Source organism: Rhinopithecus bieti, unplaced genomic scaffold (genome assembly GCF_001698545.2).
Source record: "Rhinopithecus bieti isolate Rb0 unplaced genomic scaffold, ASM169854v2 scaffold_44774, whole genome shotgun sequence".
In the NCBI taxonomy this organism is placed as follows: Eukaryota; Metazoa; Chordata; class Mammalia; order Primates; family Cercopithecidae; genus Rhinopithecus; species Rhinopithecus bieti.
Window position 1 is genome coordinate 1,118,961 of NW_016819032.1, and position 16,759 is coordinate 1,135,719.

The 16,759-nt window shown below is 36.1% G+C and overlaps 1 protein-coding gene across 1 annotated transcript in view; it reads left to right on the forward strand.

Annotated features, from left to right (window-relative positions):
- Nucleotides 1–16,759, forward strand: part of DSC3 (desmocollin 3) — a 49,001-nt gene that overhangs the window by 21,539 nt on the left and 10,703 nt on the right. The window contains exons 8-12 of the mRNA XM_017858057.1: nucleotides 3,145–3,279; nucleotides 3,695–3,880; nucleotides 13,498–13,754; nucleotides 13,864–14,006; nucleotides 15,077–15,301. Of these exons, the coding sequence (XP_017713546.1) occupies nucleotides 3,145–3,279; nucleotides 3,695–3,880; nucleotides 13,498–13,754; nucleotides 13,864–14,006; nucleotides 15,077–15,301 (946 nt within the window). The remainder of the gene's footprint in view (nucleotides 1–3,144; nucleotides 3,280–3,694; nucleotides 3,881–13,497; nucleotides 13,755–13,863; nucleotides 14,007–15,076; nucleotides 15,302–16,759) is intronic.

Consider the following 16,759-nt stretch of genomic DNA (forward strand, 5'->3'; position numbering starts at 1 on the left):
TATAAATATATATATTTAGTGGGAAAAGATTAGTTGAAATAAAATTGACAGATTATTAAAATACGTAACACTTTTTTGGATGATAGTAATAGCATATTGTCATGTATCTAGCACTTTATATATTGAACTTCTTAATGCATACTTTTATTTGCCCTTTAGAATATTTTTGTTTGACTAGATAGGTGTTATATCCAATCGATAAAGGAAAAATGTGACAGAAACCTTGATGGACTTACTCAAGTCAGATTATTGCACTGAATCTTATCTTTAGTTTTTATTGTTCTATTTTGTCAGCAATCATGCATTATTGACCAAGGCAGATGAATCAATTTTATATGCACAAAATAGCTTTATTGGAATAGTTCAATGTTTCTCACTACAACTAGAATACCTTATACAGAAGAGTCAATATCACTGGAGAACATAAGGAAGAAATCAACGGGGTTTGATGGCAAAGAAACAGGAAGGGATGGTGGGAATCCCTGAGAAGTAGTACGAATGTTTTAATTATCGTTCTTTTTATTTTTTATGGGGCTGGAGCATTTTATGTTATAGATAAAATACATAAGGATAATAAGAAGTGGGAAAGTTTTAAGGAGAAAATCCAAATGTGCTTTTGTGTCTGTGGAGTATGTAGAGATGATGTGGTAATCAAGTGAATAATTGAAACTTTGCAAGTTAACAGATTTTAGTCATCACATTTTTTAAAATGAAGTTTAGAAAAATTAAATTTAGGGATCTACAACTTGTAAGATACAGTTTTAGGATTAAACCCATGTCTGCTACTTTCCTGATGAAGAAAAAATCTATGAGGATTTTGTGGGCAATAACCATGGAGCGTTGAGGGGAACAACATGAGAAGTAAAAATCATGGGAGATTAAAAAAAATGAATTTAGAGGAAGATAAACAGAATATCAGGGATTCTTAAAGCATATGGGAATAGCGTTTTAAGTTGGGAATATTGGTTTCCTTTCTCTGTTTGTATTTTTTTTTTTTTTTGAGAGGGGTCTCGCTTTGTTGCCCAGGCTGAAGTGCAATGGCACAATCATGGTGCACTGCAATCTCTACCTCCTGGGCTCAAACAATCCTCCCACCTCAGCCTCCTGTGTAGCTGGGATTACAGGACACACCACCATGCTTGGCTTATTTTTTTATTGTTTGTGGAGACAGGATTTTGCCATGCTGCCCATGCTGGTCTAGACTCCTGTGCTCAAGCAATAAGCCTGCCTCAGCCTCCCAAAGTGTTGGAATTTACAGGCGTGAGCCATGGCCAGAATATTGATTTTCAGTGTGGAAGGGAGTTCAAGTAAAATAAAGACTGAGGGAAGAGATAGAAGGAAACAAAAAATGAAGAAAAATAAAAGAATAAAAACGTGACTAAAGAATGAATAGTAAGATAAAAGAAGAAGGCCACAAAGATGATTGTACCACAAATTAATGACTTCAATTCACTATCACCACACTATCTGCAAAATTTCATTGCCAAATCTAACAGCAACCTTAAGTCCCTGTCTGTTGAAACTCTCTCTTCCCTTAGATTTCTGGTCTTCCTCCTGCTTCTCTGATCTTTCCTTTTTAATGGACTTTGCATAGTCTTCTTATTCCCTCCATGGTAGAAATGCTGTAGGTCCTCATATCCTAGGCTCTTCTCATCTGCAACCTCTCCTGAATTGAATAATCTGATTCCTGCCATAATTTCAACCATCATCTACATACTGATGACTTCTGGATAGACATTTCTGGCCATGATCTCTTTGGTACATATGAGGCCATATATCCAGGTGCCTTTTGGACTTTACTCCTTAGATTTCATTTTGGCACATAAGATTCAACATACGCAAAACAAAACTCAGTATTTCTACCCCTTTGCCAACCTCAGTAGTGTTTACTTCCTCGGAGAATTGTTCTCCTGAATTTCCTATATTGTTTGGTGGTGCCCCTGTCTTCCCATCTCTCCAAATGGGACACCTGAAAATCATTTTCGATCCCTTCTTTCTGTCTTGATTTGTATGTAGAATTTACTGTTAAGTCCTACTCCATTTTAACTCCCAAGTAACTTTCCTGCCATCCTTTCTCTTTGTCCTCATTGCTACTGCCTCAGATATGGGATACCTGCCCTATTTATTTATTTGTTTGTTGTTTAGAGAAGAGATCTTGCTCTGTCGCTCAGGCTTTAATGCTGTGGCATGTTCATAACTCACGGTTACCTCAAACTCCCACTCAAGGGTCCATCCACTTCAGCCTCTCAAGTAGCTTGGGAGTACAGACACACATCACCGTGCCCAGCTAAACTTTTATTTTTTTTTGTAGAGATGAGGTATTGCTATATTGCCCAGGCCTGAGTCAAATTCGTGGCCTCAAGCGATCCTTCTACGTTGGCCTCCCAAAGTGCTGGGATTACAGGCGTGAGCCACTGTGCTGGCCCAAGCCATCTGTTTTAGATGATTGCTGCAGGGGAGTTTCAACTAATTGCTTAGATTTTTCAGCTTACTCCAAATTATGCCAAAACTTCCTTAAGAATATATTTTTTAAACACTCAAATGTTCTGGCCGGGCGTGGTGTCTCATGCCTGTAATCCCAGCACTTTGGGAGGCCGAGGAGGGTGAATCACGAGGTCAAGAGTTTGAGACCAGCCTGGCCAACATGGTGAAACCCCGACTCTACAAAAATACAAAAAATTAGCGGGGCGTTTTGGTGGGCACCTGTAATCCTAAATACTAGGGAGGCTGAGGCAGGAGAATCATTTGAACTCAGGAGGCGGAGGTTGCAGTGAGCCGAGATCAAGCCATTGTACTCCAGGCTGGGTGACAGTGTGAGACTGTCTCAAAACAAAACAAAACTAAACTAAACTAAACTAAAATGTTCTTATTTTGTGTTGCCCCTATGACTTCCAAAAACCTTTTCGCTATTACCTGTTACTTAAGGCACAAGTACTATTTCTGAGTACGGGTCTTTATAATTTAATCTCTGCCTGCCTCTTCAGTTTTATCCTTGTCAACCACATTCCTAGAGTCTGTGCAAATATGGAAAGCACAGACACACACAGATGTGTGTGCATGTGAGTGAGTGAGTGCAATTGAGGTTTCACTCATAAATCTAACAAAAATTTTTCAAGACTAGTTAAATATTTGCTTTGTTTCCAGGTTGTAGACAAGTACTCATTGATAATGAAAGTACAAGATATGGATGGCCAGTTTTTTGGATTGATAGGCACATCAACTTGTATCATAACAGTAACAGATTCAAATGATAATGCACCCACTTTCAGACAAAATGCTGTAAGTATATAATATCAAAATCTGCCTCTGTCTTATCTGCTGTCATTTTTTATTTAAACTGAATTAATAAAATTAATACTTCATAAAGTATCATACTTTGAAGTATATATATTTTATGAATAAAATTAAAGTTTAAACAAATGATATGTAAATTTATTTTATTTATTCATATTAGTGCTCTTATTATCTCTCTTCTGTTAAAGGACCGTAACATCAGTCTTCATTTGTAATGAAACTTCTTTTATTTACAAGATAACCCTTAATGAAACAATAGTGTTTATGATTCATAGTTTTAAAATAATCTATATAAAATTATAATGGAAAGTATTTTTGGAATGGAAGAAATTTTATTTTTTTCTGTAAAAGTTGTCTATAAAGTAAAATTTCAATTTTCGATGACTTCTTTCTGTTTCAGTATGAGGCATTTGTAGAGGAAAATGCATTCAATGTGGAAATCTTACGAATACCTGTAGAAGATAAAGATTTAATTAATACTGCCAATTGGAGAGTCAATTTTACCATTTTAAAGGGAAATGAAAACGGACATTTCAAAATCAGCACAGACAAAGAAACTAATGAAGGTGTTCTTTGTGTTGTAAAGGTACAGTAACGTGTAATTGATGACTTAGCAAATTAACAGATTTTAGTTAACTAATAATTTAGTCAACTAGTTTCAGATCATAGACTCTGCAAGTTGGAAGAGAATTTAAAATCTATTTAAACCACTATTCCAATCTCAGGCCTGTCTGTCTTCTGTAATTTTATTGCCGATTGCTAGTCACCTAGCTTTTGCTTGAACATTCTCATTTATAAGGATCTCCATAGATCCACTGACCACTTATTCCACATTTGAAATGCTTTGGTTCTCAGAAGTTCTCACTTCTACTGCGCTCAGGTTATTTTTCTTATAACTCATGTATTTGGTTCTGATTCTTCCTCTAATGCTCTTCAGAACAGGTATGATTCTTTTGAAAAGACTGCTATGTTCATTTGAGACTTACCTTCTGTAAGATAAATATTCTCAATTTCTTAATTCTTACATGATGTGACATACAAGCCCATATTCTTCTCGTTTTCTCTATAAATATGCCTGGTTGTATTTGATCCTTTTAAAGGTGATATTGACAATGAAATTTAGTGTTATCTCAGACAGCAATGAACGAACTTACTTTTTATTTAATATGTTGTATATTTGGTTGTGCTGGTACATTCTAGGGTCCAGAGTAGGAAGAGGGTAGGAAGGGATCTGTTTGAAAAGGATTATTGGTTTTATACTTCCTGCCCAGAGCAAAAAAAAAATTAATATTGTCCTGTGGACAAGAATAGGGGTCATTCATTGAGTGAAAGAGGTTTATCTGCCAAAAATAGTATAGTGGCGTCTTTGGTACATAAACCCCTCTATTTGCAGTTATTCCTCCATAAAAATTTCCAAGGCTCATATACTAAGACTTGGTAAGTTCTGTGCACATGTGAAGAGTCAAATATCGACTCTTAACATCAAACCTCCCTATTTCATTTTTCTGTAATATGATCTGCTCAAATTGAATACTAAAAACCAAGTACTTAAAAAAACCACTATGCTTTACAGTTGACAGTAATAGGAAAGGAAATAAGAAAATACCACTTATTGCTTTTGTTTTTTATAGTCCAAATCAATCTAGTCTTTATTTGAACTCTCCAGAAAGCAGAATGCAAGGCAAAGACCTGAACATGGGTAGATATTTATGAAGTGGGTCCCAGGAAGCCAATGTTAAAATGGGGAAATAAGACAGGAAAGGAGGAAAAGCCAATCCAGTCTGCATTATTGAGCTCATCACCTTTGGTGTTCATCCATTCAGGAAACCATGTAGAACTTGCCTCATAATTATCCCCTCAAAGATGGATACTTGGGGCATTTACCCCTCACATCCCTTCTCAGTACCCAGACCCCACTGGTTGAAGGTTTCCCCCAGGCATCCTTAAATTCACCGCACTTCTGGATTGGGCTGTGCCTGCTGTCTGCTGAGGGAGTCCTCTGGTTTTAGGGGGACCCTGAGTCTGAAGAGCCAAATCTTTCAGTGGTTGAGATGTAAATCTGTCAGCACTCATGGGAACTGGCTGAGGGGCTGTGGTTGTTCTGAAAAGGGCTACTGTGTATCTCATACAGTTTTCAAGGCTGAACACTTAGGTAGTACAGGCATTTGTTTCGAATTGATGTGATTGCAACAGATATTTTGTTAAGTGTTCTCCTGGACACCCTTCTCCCCTCTTCCTCCTGATGCAGGTGAATCCCAAAATTGGGCCTCAGCCCATTCCTGGCTTCACCCAGAAAAGAATTTAAGAGCAAGACAGCAGTAAAGTGAAAGCAAATCAAACTTATTAGAGCAACAGACAAAGGAAAATGGTTACTCCACAGACAGAGCAGGGCTACTTCCTAGGCAGAGTAGCAATTGTGGATTGCTGACTAGCTCTATTTATAGCTACTCCTTAATTATATGCTAAATAAGGGGTGGATTATTGATGAATTTTCTAGAAAACGGGCAGGAGTTCCCGGAACTGAGGGTTTCTTCCCTTTTAGATCATATAAGGTAACTTCTGGACATTACCATGGCATCTGTAAACCTTCATGGCACTGGTGGGAACGTCTTTTAGCATGCTAATGCATTATTATGAGCATATAATGAGGATTGAGCCAATTAGAGGTCTCGTTCATCATCTTCTTGGTTTAACTGATTGTGGCTGGTTTCTTGACTGCATACTGTTTTGATGAGATTCTGTTTTAATCAGCAGGGTTATGACTGGTGCTCAGAAAACAAGTCCTTCTGATCGCCAACCTCACCCCCACCAAGCCTGGGCTTCTCCTGTAAATAAGTGAAAGTAATAGTTTAAGATTTGGGAAGGGTGGATGATGCTAACTACAGTAGCTTCTGTCAGAGATCCAAGCTCAGACCTTTTGGTATGCTGTCTATCTGTTCCTTGGTCAGAAGGCAGCTCCTCCAGTCTCTCTCAAGGCCGTTACTCAAGAGCCATATGCAGAAACTCTATTATTATCATTATTATTTGATATCAATGGTTTTGTCTTGCTTAGAGGAGATAAAATTTAAATACTATTAGGAATTAAATTTGTATTTGTAAGTTTTTTTGACCAACACAACATGAGCTCTGGTAAACTTTTTCAAAACAGTATACTCTAATTTTTAAAAAGGCCTAATCAATGAGTATATGTACTCAATGGTCTTTTGTATGTTTTTTTTGTCAACGGAGTTCTGACCATAGAGGTATTAAGAAAATATTTCCAAAGATGATTGGAAATTATAACCTATATCATGGAATATTTCTCATTCCATGTGACTGATACGCATTCGTTTCATTTCTGGGTAGCACTCCAGGATTCTCCAGAATGGGGAGCAGTTAGATAAATAATACTTTGCTTTGTTTCTGGTTCAGATTAACCTAATTTCACATCTGGAGAATATCAAAAATTTCCCTAATACATTTGTATATGTTTGTTTCCATTATTTTAAAACATAAGATAGTTGCCCTTATATTTGATATTACATCTTAATTTCTGCATCAGGGAAATACTTTTAATATTTTTAGAATTTTAAAAGAAGTTACCATGAATCAAGTTCCTTTTATGTCACAGAAAATGCTAGGCACTTTACATAAGTTGTACGTAGTTTTCACATTCCCTATATGACAAGGTGTTATTATCCCTATTTTACATTGACTAAAAAAAAAAAAAGCAAACCCCAAAAACACAACCACCACCTAAGGCTAATGAAGGTAAATAACTTCCTCAAAGTCAAGCATATATTAACTGTCCACCCTGGAGTACAAACCTGGTCTGCTTTGTTCCCAAATTAATTATCTTTCCATTACCGTGTGCCATGCCTCATTAAGCCCACATGGCAGTTTGTATTCAGTATGTCACAGAATCTATTATATCTGCAGCCCCTTATCATGAAATCCAATTATGTTCTCAGATTCATACTTCATATTAAATGCAAATTAACAATAATGGCTAACATTTATTATTTATTAAATGCCAGGCACTATGCCAAGTGCTTAACCTGTAGTATCTCATTTAATTGTTTTAAATGTCAATAGATTATTTATTACATTTATTCAATAATAAAGCCAGTAATTTTAAATTTTTCAGTAAGCAGTTCATTAGTTCAAAGTTCAAAAGAAACAAAATTTCAAGGTTCAAAAGAAACAAAAAACATGGTGTAAAACGTCTCACTTTTACTTGGTCTGTCAGCCACTCAGCTCTCCTTGGAAGAATTCATACATGCCACCTGTTTCCTGTATATTATTCAAAAGGTATTATCTATACACACAAACATGTTTAGGTAATCTTATCATGCTTCTTTTTTAAAAACAAATACATTTTACTTCAATTAGCATATCTCTTGAGTTCATTACATACACATCGGTAATATTTCGTGGTATGGTATGGATATATCATATTTTTTTAACCAGCTTCATATCTGTGGAAGTTTAGACCACACCCATGGATATTCTGTATTCCTTATTCTGTGCTTTTCTTCATTCAACAACCTTTCTCTCAAGTCATTACATATTGGTATGTAAATAGCTTTGATGTTTTTTACAGCTATCTATTTTAGACATTACAGTAAAATATCCATCATGTGAATGTAAATTATTATTTAACTAGTTCATTATAAATGGAAATTTAGACCATATCAATTGAAATTCTAATTTATTTTCATTATTTCAAAATATACTACAATGAATATACTACAACTTAAATGCAGGATAATTTTCTAGAAATGGAATGGCTTAGTCAAGGACATGGCTATTTTTTCTGTGGTGGATTTATTGCCTGATTGTCCTCCCGAGAGGTGGTGCATGTTGACATGCTCACCAGAAATGTACACACACGCCTGTTGTAAAATAATTGCCAATGATATTTTCAAGTTTTGGTATTTATCAGTCAAATAGCAAAAATAAAAAGGTGTTTCAGTGTAGCTGAGCATTCCTTTTATATGAAGACACCATTGAATATATTTCATGTCTTCAAGCTCACTAGTCCTGTCTTTTAGCCACTTTCTATGTTTTGCTCTTCTCATCTATTAACTATTCATTTATAAGAGTTTTATGGTAGGAAATATTTTTGCAAATATTTTTACCCATTTTTATTGTTGCGTAAGTTTGCTTGTGTTGGTTTTTGACCTCTAGGATTTGTTTTGTTGGCAGGGTTTGCTTGTTCAAGGTCACGATGTATCAGAGGCTTCTATGGTTATGAGATTTGTGTCATTATGATGGTATTGACATTATGAAAGTATTTTATCTGAAATTCTTCTAATTTATTATTGATTAATTATCTATCCAGTTAAATTTTTGATCTGTATGAAATTTATCCTAGAACAAATGTGATATGAATCCAATTTTAGTTTTTCTATCTGTTCCAACACAATTCATGTTTTGACATATTTTCATTGTCATAAAATAAGATACATGTATATTTGAGTTTGTTTTTGACTTTCTCTTTTGTACCATTAATTCATTGTTTATTAATTAGCATCTATATGCTGCTGTCTTATTGCTAGCTATTTAAGAATATCAAATGTATAATACGCATTTTAGTATTTGCAGTGTTCCATGCCATTCTTACCTAGTGATCTTCCTTTGTGGATTTTGTTCTTATGAATATCTTGCTTGTTTGTTCTTCCATGTGAACTTTCAGATCAGCTCCCAAGTTTAAAAATATTCCTTTTGATGTTTTTACAATTATATTAACTTTGTAGAAAGAGTTGGGGAGAATTAGCATTTTTCTCATAAGTCATACCCCAGATCATAATTTCATTTTTTCAGCTGTTGTGTCTAATATCTGTCTAGGATTTACATCCATATCCACAAAAATGATTTATCCATTGTTTTCCTTTTGTATAATTGCTATTAAGTTTTACTATCAAGTTTTGCTTGCTTCATAAAATAATTTATTTTCCTTATTTTTTTTCCATGCTCTGAAACAGTGTCCCACAAAACCCCCAAAAACATTGAATTTAAAGATTTATTCATCCTTCCAAAACAAGCCCATGTGGTTATTACTCTCATTCTTCTCATTTGCAGATGAGTAGACTGAATCAAAGAGAAATAACATGCTGCAGCCCATACAGCTAGGATAGGTGATTTGTACCCCACAATCAGGTGTTGAATGTCCAAACTATCTAGGAGAGAGAACTCTGTTTGTACATCCAAGATACAAATCCAGATCTGTCTGATGCAGAGCTCTTACTCATAATTCCTTGGCTATTCTCCTTCTGGCTTGGTATCCTTGCTTCCCTTATGTCACCTCTTTTCCATACCTGAGTTACTTAGCTTGATAAAGCCATTACTTCATTTGCACAAGAGGATCTTCTCTTTTTGGAACCTTAATTCATTTCTACTTTTGGGTGTTTCCTTTTTAAATTATATTCTTCTTCTGACATTACTAGCTCCTTTGCTAATCGTACCTTCTCTTTTCCTTTGAGTCATTCATATTATTTGCTAACATTTTGATTAATAAAATTTGCTTTTGCCATGTTATGTTATCCTTTTCATATTTTATCCAAACCCTTAGAAAAGCTGAATTGTCACAAGGCTCCTTTGATAGCCATGCTAGTCTTTGAAAGTATCTTATTCTTTTCCTTGGGAAAGAGTTGTGATTGTGTGGTTAAATCATGTCTTTAAGTACTTTTTTTTTTTTGGAGATGGAGTCTCACTCTGTCTCCCAGGCTGGAATGCAGTAGTGTGATCTTGGCTCACTGCAACCTCCGCCTCTCCACCTCCCAGGTTCAAGCAATTCTGTCTCAGCCTCCCGAGCAGCTGGGACTACAGGCGCACACCTCCAAGCCCGGCTAATTTTTTGTATTTTAGTAGAAATGGGGTTTCACCGCGTTGTCCAGGCTGGTCTTGAACTCCTGTGCTTCGGCAATCTGCTCGCCTTGGCCTCCCAAAGTGCTAGGATTACAGGCGTGAGCCACTGTGCCTGGCATCTTTAAGTACTTTTTAATCTCAGTGAGTCACCTTTTATTTGAAAATCAAACCCTATATAATCAGGGTGTTCAAAACCCATCTTTCTGTCATGTAGGCTATGTACCTAATGATGAGTAACCTCTTGTGTACTGATTAAGGAATGACATCACTATGTTGTTAACTCGAAAGGAATCTTCCTCTTCCAATGCCCTGGTTCTTTTTTGCTAGTGAGAATTGTATTCAGGGAAAGAGTGCACCTTATTCATTCCTTTATGCCTCAAAGAATTAAGTAATCAGTAGGCCAAACCAAGAATTGCTCTGGTATACTTCTTTTAGCTGAATAAAGCTTGCAAACATTTTCTTGTTAGTTAGCATCTCTTTTTATCGCATTACATTGGCTGTTAACAAAAACATACATCATTTACTCCCTTCATTTGCCTCTGCGACAGCTTGAGAGATTACTTAGAATTTAGTGTAAAGCACTTATTTTATGCTGTAGTGTTAAATGTCATTCTTACAACAATTTCACAGAAGGGAAAAGTTAAATGACTAAATAACTTTCCCAGTGCCACACAGCTAGGATGTAGTGTAGGCAGAATGTGAACCTAGCTCTTTGACTCTAAGTATACTCTGTCAAGCACTGTGTTAAATTGTTTTCCACAGCTGTGTGATCTTGGAAAGTTAGCCTCCGTGTTATCTGTGAAATGGGAACAATACTTCTCTCTGCCTCCCTAATAGCTTTTCAAATATAATATTGAATGTAAAAGCACTTGGTAAACTGTAGGATATTATTATTTTATTTTAAAAAGTTATACTATGTCCTTGAGACTAGTGTTATACTGTTCCATAATGGATAACTTTTCTGTAACCACAAAGCATGAGTGATACGGCCTTTTGCTGAGTTCTGGGTAAACTCATTCCATCTCAGTGGCTTCTGTCCATTTGAGCAGCAGCAGTGATGCATATGGGCTTGAGTGAGGATGATATTATTCTTGGTCATTCTCAACATGGAAAGTCCTTAGCTCCATTTCCACAGCTATACATTTTCTAGGGAGTTGTCGTCTCAGCGCAGATGTGGGATATTTTTAAACACTTTTTTTTTTAAATGGCGAAACAAAAACGTACCCTGAGGTGGAAAAGAATTTACATGCTTTCCTATTAATTAATGGGATTAACTAATCTCATTAATCTTTGGGATTTCATCTCACCAGATTTTTAATTTTGGAGAGTTTTAAGCTGCTAAGACAATATCCATCTTAAGCGTTGGAAAATGGGACAAAGACACTCCAAGGCTTCAGTGAGTGTTTTTGGATTGAATAGTTGCACCTCCTCCAGTGCAGCCGCTGTTCTCTCCATTTCCATCCATTTCTCATTGCCAGCAGTTGCTCTTACTCTCCGTGTGATCACACCAGCGCATGAGATTTGTGAAGCAGTGTTCATCAGCATCAAATGAACAGATATTAATATTTTTTTCCTTGACTCTCCAGTTTCTGGGATACTCAAACAAAATAAAAAAGATTTTACATACATTTTGTAGATTCTAAGATTCAGAAACTTTTCTGACTTTTTAGTGGACTCGTGATATTAGTGTTTTACTCCGTTAATACCTAGGTGTGGAGAAAGATTTAAAATAATTTTATTCACCAGTTTTGATTATGTTCAATGTTTAGCCAGTGATTGTTCTGATAAGCAGAAAGAGAAATTAAAGAAAAAGTGCTTCAACTTTATAGTACAGTGTAACATAATGTTTTATGGGTTTAACTTGATTTGTTATCTAAAACTGAATTTAATCAAAGATTGATTTGGAAATCTTTTAGAGACCAGTGAGCCAATTAAGCAGCACACGATAGCATAGGGGTTATAGCGTGGGCTAAGGAAATGGGCTCAGGTCAGCCTACCTGGCTTCAAACTCAAGCTCAAATGATTATCTTTTGGCCTTAAAAAAAATAAGTTTATCTCCTTTTCCCATTTTCTGCTCTGTAAAATGAGGATGAGGCCAATAATACTTAGTTCATAATGTCATGAGGATTTAGTGAGTTTATTTTCACTGTTAGAGCAGTGCCTGAGATTCAATGTCACTGAAATTAATCACATTGTATTTCCCTTACTCTGTGTATCCACTGTGAAAATTTCATCGGATGAATTATAGACAAAAGCAAAGTATAATTCTCAAATGTTTAAAATTTAATTTTCATAAAATAGGTAGTGGGCATGGATGGATAAAGGTTTTAACTTATTCATGAAGGAACTAGAAAAAAGACAAGTTTATTCCTAAGAAGAAATGAGACTCTGGATGGATTTTGATAAAAGCAAAAGCAGAAATTAGATGGCTCAGTTAGATGCCTTAGAGGGCAATTAAAACAGATATCTGGGCCCCGGCATGGTGGCTCACACCTGTAATCCCAGCATTTTGGGATGCCAAGGGAGGTAGATCACCTGAGTTCAGGAGTTCGAGACCAGCCTGACTAAGATGGCAGAACCCCATCTCTACTAAAGAAAAAAATACAAAAATTAGCTGAGTATAGTGGCATGTGCCTGTAGTCCCAGCTACATGGGAGGCTGAGGCAGGAGAATTGCTTGAACCAAAGAAGTGGAGGTTGCAGTGAGCCAAGATTGTGCCACTGCTCTCCAGCCTGGGTGACAAAACAAGGCAAGACTCTGTCTCAAAAATGAAATGAAATGAAATAAAATAAAATAAAATAAAATAAAAAAACACCCAGACATTGGGGATATCTTTTCTATGAGACAGAAAATGAAATCATTGCACATTTTGGTTTTGTGAAAGTCAACATCAAACTTTACAAGAGTTATAAAATGCCTGGGCCATAGTCAGTAGTAACTGATAAGCCAAATAAAGGCACCTTCCCATACTCAGATAACCCTTAGCCCAACCTGTTAGACAGTGCTCCAAGGAAGGCCATAGGAATACTGTCATCTGTTTGCATTATTTTTTGAATCAGAATCATTTTCCTTAGTAAGACTGAAATTTTTATATTTCACTCTTACTATATATAAAAATTCAGGAATTTCTTTTGTTCAACTCTATAAAACCACCTGCAGAAGCTTTTGGACCATTCTAGGTAAAGGCTTAGTACAGGATCCACTCTCTTTCTAGCAAGGGATAAAAGTCAGTATTAACAAAATGTGAACATAGAATTTATGCAACACTGGTCAGAATGACAAATGTTCACTCGCCATTTGAAATACCAAAAGTATTTTACACTGATAATGACATGCATGGACTTTATTTTAAAGCCACTGAATTATGAAGAAAACCATCAAGTGAACTTGGAAATTGGAGTAAACAATGAAGCGCCATTTACTAGAGATATACCCAGAGTGACAGCCTTGAACAGAGCCTTGGTTACAGTTCATGTGAGGGATCTGGATGAGGGGCCTGAATGCACCCCTGCAGCCCAATATGTGCGGATTAAAGAAAACTTAGCAGTGGGGTCAAAGATCAATGGCTATAAGGCATATGACCCCGAAACTAGAAATGGCAATGGTTTAAGGTAAAATAAATCTATAATCACATACTAATAATGTATTTGTAATCATTGAGATAGTAACTTATTTGAAAACATTTTCTAATGCTAAAGATTTTTTTTTTTTTATTAACAGGTACAAAAAATTGCATGATCCTAAAGGTTGGATCACCATTGATGAAATTTCAGGGTCAATCATAACTTCCAAAATCCTGGATAGGGAGGTCGAAACTCCCAAAAATGAGTTGTATAATATTACAGTCCTGGCAATAGACAAAGGTAAAAAAAGAAGTTTTAATCTGGTATTTTATAAAGGAATTAGAGAATAATAAATATAATTTATCTGCTTATGCAGGTACTTTTTTGGGTTGGTATGAGTGTATTGGAAGTTCTTTGGAAATTAAAAGACTCTTTTTCTGTCTCTCTATAATTATGTAACTGTAACAAGGCTGACAACTGTTTGGTGACAAGAGCAGCTGTTTTATTTTATGCTTTATATCCCCAATAGGGCAGGACCTTAATTTCTTAATTATTCTCGTGGGTAGAGGACAAAAATACAACTAAAATCTTAAACTAGATAAAATGGTCTCATCAGACTTCCACATTCTGTTTGTGATCACTTTAATTGAAGCTTAAGTTGAAACTATTATGTTCAGACCGATATTAGGTCAAGTGATCCTTTTCTGAATTCTGTTCCTTAAAGTAACTAAGAGTTTTTTCAACCTTTGTCTTCACCTTTAAATAAATAATATACTCTGTAGATACTTTGTTTAGAATAAACTGAATCAGAATCTCTGGTTGTGGGCCTGGATCTATAATTTTAAAAAAATCTTCCTAGTGGTTTGAATATATCCTGAGGGATTTAGAAATGCTTATCTGTAAGCCACTTTACTGCTCATAACACCTGGCACCATGGGACTTCACCAAAAATTAGGAGATTGAATGAGACATTTATTTTTATTTGGTAGTAATTTCTGGTTAAAAGTGTTATGGCCAAGTTGTATGCTGATATTATCAGTTACAATAGTCACTTCAAGCAAAGCTGTAGATTCTATTTATCATCTATGTTCTTATTTAATTTATCATTTCCTTTATAATCACTTTATTAAAAACAGATATCCGCTATATAGAATGAAACCTGGGAGGCGAGTTTGCAGTTGAAGGCCGGGATTGTGCCACTGCCTCCAGCCTGGGCAACAGAGTGAGACTCCGTCTCAATAAAAAAAAAAAAAAAAAAAAAAAAAAAAAAAAAAAAAAATGAATATAATTGAATTTACTTTGAATTTTATTCTTTAAGAAACTATAAAAGAATTTTAAAATAACACTAAACCTTATTCCTCTGTCCTTAGATAATAGGTCATGTACTGGAACACTTGCTGTGGACATTGAAGATGTAAATGATAATCCACCAGAAATACTTCAAGAATATGTAGTCATTTGTAAACCAAAAATGGGGTATACCGACATTTTAGCTGTTGATCCTGATGAACCTGTCCATGGAGCTCCATTTTATTTCAGTTTGCCAAATACTTCTCCAGAAATCAGTAGACTGTGGAGCCTCACCAAAGTTAATGGTATTTAATAAAAAATAATGATTTATAAACTCTGAAATAACTGAGAATAACTGGAGGATAGATTGACTTGCTTACTTACACAAAACATGAAGTAAAACTGAGTCTCATTAATATATTTTAGAAGGATAAACTAACCTTTTATAAATATTGTATGGGGCTCTGTTATATATAAAATGAAAGAAGTTGTAATTTTATGAAGGCAAAATTTACATTTACAACAAAGAAAAGCTTTGTTAAAATGTTGGGCAGCTTATCATTAAGACAAACTGTGTGTGTATGTGTGTGTGTTTGTGTGTGTGTGTGTTTTTAAAAATAGTACCGGTGGCTGGGCACGGTGACTCATGCCTCTAATCCCAGCACTTTGGGAACCCTAGGTGGGTGGATCACTTGAGGTCAGGAGTTCAAGACCAGCCTGGCCAACATGGTGAAACCTCCTTTCTGTTAAAAATACATAAATTATCTGGGCGTGGTGGCGGGCACCTGTAATTCAAGCTACTGGGGAGGCTGAGGTAGGAGAATCGCTTAAACCCAGTAGGCAGAAGTTGCAGTGAGTTGAGAGATGGTGCCACTGCATTCCAGCCTGGGGCACAGAGGGAGACTCCGTCTGCTCTCTCCTCACCAATGAGGTGAGGAGAGAGCAGAAGATGTGTAGTTTAAATTGTATTGTAAGCTGACTCTGGAAGTGACGAACTCAGGTGTATAGACTAAGCACTCTAGGGTATCCTGGAAGCGAACTTGGCAGGATATGGAAAGGGATATGAGAAGGACTGTCGAGGGGCTGCTGCCTATTGTAGCAGTTTATGGGGGGTGTCATGTTCTGTACTTCATCCATACTTCACTCTGTTGTTACTGCCATGTTCTTTCATGCAACTGGACTTTTGTGTGTATAGCTCTATCTACATAGAATACCTCCTTTTCCGATTCTTAGCTTGATATTTATGAGCATGATATTTTTTTCATGATATTTATGAACACCTACTATCTATTAAGCACTAGTCCAGATCCTGAGGATTTATATAGAGACGAACAAGACAGACACAATCCCAGCTGAGATGCTCCACCTCTGAAGTTTGTCTTGAATTGGAAGGAGTGGCACCATGACCCTTTGCTACCTGCATTGCAGTGCCTTTCCTGTTGTATTAACATCTGATTACCTCTCCCTTCCAATACATGAGTTTCCTAGAGCTTCCAGCACCTAGCCTAATGCTTAGTAGATACTAACTGCTTCATAAATGTTTGCTTGTTCAATAATTGATTAGTAATGTGCATAAAAGAAGAAACATACCAGAAGAATTAGTACATCCATGTCATTAGAGTTTAGAAGGTTTTAGTAAGAATGCCAAGAGGTTGGGTGGAAGAAAGGGTGGAATCTTGTGGTGAAGGGCCTTGTGTGCCAGGCTGAGAGGACTAACCTTGGTACAGTAGGCAACAGCAGTTATACATTGGGAATGTGCAAGT